This window comes from Argentina silus (genome assembly GCF_951799395.1).
Source record: "Argentina silus genome assembly, chromosome: 21".
NCBI classification, from domain to species: Eukaryota; Metazoa; Chordata; class Actinopteri; order Argentiniformes; family Argentinidae; genus Argentina; species Argentina silus.
The window spans coordinates 672,278-677,479 of record NC_139675.1 but is presented as its reverse complement, the minus strand read 5'-3'; the positions used below and the strand labels follow the sequence as shown (position 1 = coordinate 677,479).

Here is a 5,202-nt window from a genome sequence, read left to right as displayed (position 1 = left end):
CAAAATGTGTTGACTCATACTGTATGCATGTATGGTCCAGCGAGGTGTAACTACAGAAACACGGCGCGGACATTTCACTCCACAGTGATCCTATCCTGGAGAAGCGTGTCCCAACTCATATTTCTTTCCCCCCACCACCAAACGTCCCGCTTTGTAAAAGCGGTAAGTAGCGGCAATTCAGTGTGTAGAAACGGACTGAGTGGAAGGAGGAAAAAAAAACAGGGGGAGGAGAAAAACCGAGGAGTGACACCGTGAAATTGCATTAAACATGCCATTCTCCGCTCCGAGGAGTTTGACGCTCTCCAAACTCTCTACTGGCTGGATGCTGGATGCCGCCGCCGCCTCTGAAGTTTGACGCGAACTCACACGTGAAGAAAGAGATTTCACTTCTGAATCGAGGAGAAATTAACGACATTGTTTTACCAACACCACCATTATCGCACAGTTGAATCATTTATTTCATGATAGTCGTCTCATACGAACGCGGGGATACCTTGATGCGTATTCATTTATTTGGAGGAAACAGAACTTGAGAAGCGGCGTCTGACCAAGACTCTTCATTTCTGAAAGGACAACCAGAGAAGAGTTTCCCTATAAAGATTCTCTAAAATGCACTTATTTGGAATATTTGTCCTCCTCGCCTATTCTGCAGTTCTGTACACAAACCTTGCAAGTGAATCAAGTCATGAATTTAGTCATGACTATTATGATTATGAGCAAGACCAAGAAGATGCCCGGGTATGTACTGGATACGACTTTTTCCATTTTACGCATGACAAAGTTATTTGACGCATGATTAATATCTGATGCATTTATCAAAATCACTGTAAACCCATTTACCCCAAACTATCTTGATTTATCCTTTCAAAATTTAAGTCGTGGTATGAGAAGGGAAGAGTCACATTTGAATGTAATTACTAGACTAAATAGGCCACCTAACTTTACAAATTGGAGGATGTCAGTAATTACAAGTTGACTGTAGCATACGTTCACAGGGCATTGCTGAAGCAAGGCCACATACATAGATCAGTCAACTTCAACAGCAGGAGTCAACCCTGCACCACAGTATAGCATTTCCCTGGGTTGTTATGGTAATATGCTCAGTCCTACTTTGCTAGGGGGTTAGGGTTAGTAGGGGGTTTAGGCAGAGGGGGAACGGAGGGAGAATTCCTCTCAGAGAATGGACCCAAAGAGGAGATTTAAAAAGAGTGTTTTCAAATTCGCAGGAGAAAGGGGGTGGAGGCAGGTGTCAAAAACGGTGTGTGTGTGTGTGTGTGAGAGAGAGAGAGAGAGAGAGTGAGAGAGTATGAGTGTGTTCCTGTGTGTGTGTGTGTGTGTGTGTTCCAGTGGCAGCAGGAGATAAAGGATAATCTCATACACGTGGCTATTTGATCGTGCAATACACTTAATTGGTGGGATTAATGTTGCTACTAGTTCATTTTTAAAGTACTTCCAAATGACCCTGCAGTGTTTAAAAAACCAACCACAGACAGTTTTGTCGTATAGTACTTAGATCAAACTGGGGAAATAAACCCCTCGTCTTAATAGGTGTGTGTGTGTGTGTGTGTGTGTGTGTGTGTGTGTGTGTGTGTGTGTGTGTGTGTGTGTATCTTGGTCTGTAGGTGTGTGTGTGTGTGTTCATGCATGAAGTTTATGTTCATCCAATGGCTCTTAAAGCAATTAACATTCATAAATCTGTGCATGCCTAGTCTCAGCTCCTACCTACCCCTGACATCAAACAGTAACACAGGTTAAGGAATTCACTGTCAACCCATGAAAATAAATAACATAAATCTTGAAAATCTGACAAAAACATGACACACCTCCCATTGGTAATCATAGCATGTTATTCATGAAGCGTGTCTGAAATTAGACAGAGTTCAGTTCTTTCTTATCTTTCAAAACCCCCTGGGGTCATTTTGCAATTCACTCGTAATTGAGATTAATATGATTGGAATTCAAGGAGAACAAGGTTCTTCAACCTTAACTGGGTAATTGTTTCTTTTGCATTCCCAAGGGAGGTATTCATCCTAGGCTCAGGATATGGTGGTGAATATGCTCAATAATTGCACTCAAGCCCTCAGAATATGTCCTAGTTAAGTGTGTCTTGTACTGTACAGGGATCCGTTGGCTGTACGGTGCTTCGGTCACGGACCATAACTCATGGAGCTTCACTCAGCGTCCGTTTGGACCGGGGGCGTCGTCCCGGTCCAGTTGATTATTTTCTCCGTTTAACTCTTCATCACCTTTTGTCTTTGATGGAGTCTTTTAAACGAGGTGGTGAGATGTTCACTTCCACAGAGCAGCAGGATGGAGAGGAGCTCAGATGGGGGACAGAGACTGGGGTGGGAATGGGGGGCTGTTAGTGCTAGGTGTGTGTGTGTGTGTGTGTGTGTGTGTATATGTATATGTATATATATATATATATGTGTGTGCTTCTGTGTGTGTGTGTGTGTGTGTGTGTGTATATATATATATATATGTGTGTGTGTGCTTCTGTGTGTGTGTCTGTATATGTGTGCGTGTGTGTGTGTATATATGTGTGCATCTGTGTGTGTGTGTGTGTGTGTAATTATTTGTGGTCACCTTGAGGGTTGAGGTTGACTTCACCCCCAGTCTCCCAGAGGCCTCTGTGTCCATGTGTCACAATAGTCTGGTCTGGATAATGGCCTGCTATTTCATGTGGAAGTGCTGATTGCTTTGTGGCTGTTTGCACTCACTCTATACATACACACACACACACACACAGACACACCCACACACCTCTGAGAGAGGGTCGGTAGTGTCAGTACATGAGGCCTGGTGTTTGTGTTCTGGTTGCTGAAGAATGCAGCTGTAAGGCCCAGTGGGACTGGGGCAGGCAGGCCTGGAGAGAGGCTGTGGGACTGGAGCAGGCAGACATGGAGAGAGGCTGTGGGACTGGAGCAGGCAGACATGGAGAGAGGCTGTGGGACTGGGGCAGGCAGGCCTGGAGAGAGGCTGTGGGACTGGAGCAGACAGGCCTGGAGAGAGGCTGTGGGACTGGAGCAGGCAGGCCTGGAGAGAGGCTGTGGGACTGGAGCAGGCAGACATGGAGAGAGGCTGTGGGACTGGAGCAGGCAGGCCTGGAGAGAGGCTGTGGGACTGGAGCAGGCAGGCCTGGAGAGAGGCTGTGGGACTGGGGCAGGCAGACATGGAGAGAGGCTGTGGGACTGGAGCAGGCAGGCCTGGAGAGAGGCTGTGGGACTGGAGCAGGCAGGCCTGGAGAGAGGCTGTGGGACTGGAGCAGGCAGGCCTGGAGAGAGGCTGTGGGACTGGAGCAGGCAGGCCTGGAGAGAGGCTGTGGGACTGGGGCAGGCAGACATGGAGAGAGGCTGTGGGACTGGGGCAGGCAGGCCTGGAGAGAGGCTGTGGGACTGGAGCAGACAGGCCTGGAGAGAGGCTGTGGGACTGGAGCAGACAGGCCTGGAGAGAGGCTGTGGGATGTGCTCTATTACCTCTCCTCTCTCCGGTTAGTTTCACTCTCCGTCCCCGTCAGTCAGTGTTGTCGCCTCAGAGCCGTTCGCCAAGTGTCCAGGCATAATGTGAACGCTCCAAATGGACTCAGACCCCTCTGAGGGAAACCGGACTGAGACCATCTTGGGAGGTAGTCTGAGTTCGGGTCACTTTTTTGGGTGCAATGGGAGTGCAAAGCAGTCCAGTCCACTCATCATCAGAACCGCTCTGCCCTACCCTGCATGCCTCTCTTGGCCCTGTAGGCTTGCCATACATTGCACACGCTCCACCAATGTGCATTTCACCAAGGTGCAAAGCCGTTAATTGGACGCCAATGAAAGGTGGCGCTGTGAAAGCAGTGGTCTGAGACCTCACCGCTGCTGAAATGGAGCAGCAAGAGAACCGAGTCCTGATTCACACAGAAAGACAGTGTGAATACTCCCCGAATTATCCCAGGTCACCCTCCTCCTCCGCACCCTTCACTGGCTCCCGGTAGCAGCTCGCATCAGATTCAAGACCCTGGTGCTCGCCTACCGGGCGGTAAAGGGAACAGCCCCTCCCTGCTTGCAAGCAATGGTCAGTCCCCAAACCCCCCCTGCCCGATCACTCCGTTCAGACAAATGTACTTGTTGTAAGTCGCTTTGGATAAAAGCATCTGCTAAACGTCTGAAAGTTAAATGTAAATGAGTTCTTGTACCTTTTACTTCACCTCCTGGTTCATTTAAAGAGGACTGAGTAAAGTTATTTTGAAGAGGACTACTAATGGCTACAGCTTACTGGCCTGATTAATGACCCATGGACAATCGTCCTCTCCCCCTCATTTGATCTGATTTACTTTTCCTTTACTTTTCTCAAGGTCAGTCCCATTGAGATATGAGGATGTTTTCATCTTGGATTCAGAAGGAATGGGCTGGTGTAGGAGATAAGGTGGAAACTTCCTCTAGCTTGCGCTTCCACCAATCTAATGCACACTTTGGCGAGAAAGGGTGGGAGTTGGAACTCAGCCGTGATCGTCCAGGGACCGTACTGGTTGGGGTCCAGGGACCGTACGCTGGGTTGCTAAGACAGGGGTCCCAATTGGACAAGTACAGAACAAGAAATCGAGTAATAACTTTATATTGCCCTCTATTCGGCTTTGTGGACATTTCCCCAAATTGCTCACACCTGTCCAGTCTTCTCAGATCGGAGTGTTTAGAGGTAGGTGGCCATTTTGGAATACGCTCTCCTGACCCCTCACGTTCAGTGCAGTATTTGGACGGCGGTGTTCACGTAAGCCCCCCTCAGACAGAACCCAGGTGGTAGAGATTACCAACATCTGGTTCCCTTATCTTGAGATAATACCCAATCCACCTGTCAACCAGCCCTCTAGTCTTACGCTTGGATACCCGGCCGCGGCTTTGTCAGGATATTATTGTTCACTCCGAAACACTGAAACAACATTGAGTCATTGTACAGTAACTAAGAGGGGTGAAGAGAGAGAGAGAGAGAGAGAGAGATGAGGAATTAAAACTGTGGGGAGAAAGGAGAAGTCAAAAGTTTAGCTGTCATCTTGAGTTAGGCAATTGTTGCAGTTCGAATGTTACAAGAATTTTTATGACAAACTAGCATGAAATGAGTTATGAAATGTCTTCTATGGCAAGTATTTGATTGTCGCCCAAAATGTAACTTTTTTTCTTTTTTTCCCCTTTATTGTGGAGAGGTCAGGACTCGGAGCCTGGAGTCGTGTGA

General features: G+C 47.8%; 1 protein-coding gene across 1 annotated transcript in view; it reads left to right on the top strand.

Annotated features, from left to right (window-relative positions):
* The first annotated feature begins 324 nt into the window (after positions 1 to 324).
* The window catches only part of vegfc (vascular endothelial growth factor c), a 40,050-nt gene continuing 35,172 nt past the window's right edge, over positions 325 to 5,202 (top strand). Inside the window, exon 1 of the mRNA XM_083692971.1 lies at positions 325 to 738. Within this exon, the coding sequence (XP_083549097.1) occupies positions 610 to 738 (129 nt within the window). The 5' untranslated portion in view covers positions 325 to 609. The remainder of the gene's footprint in view (positions 739 to 5,202) is intronic.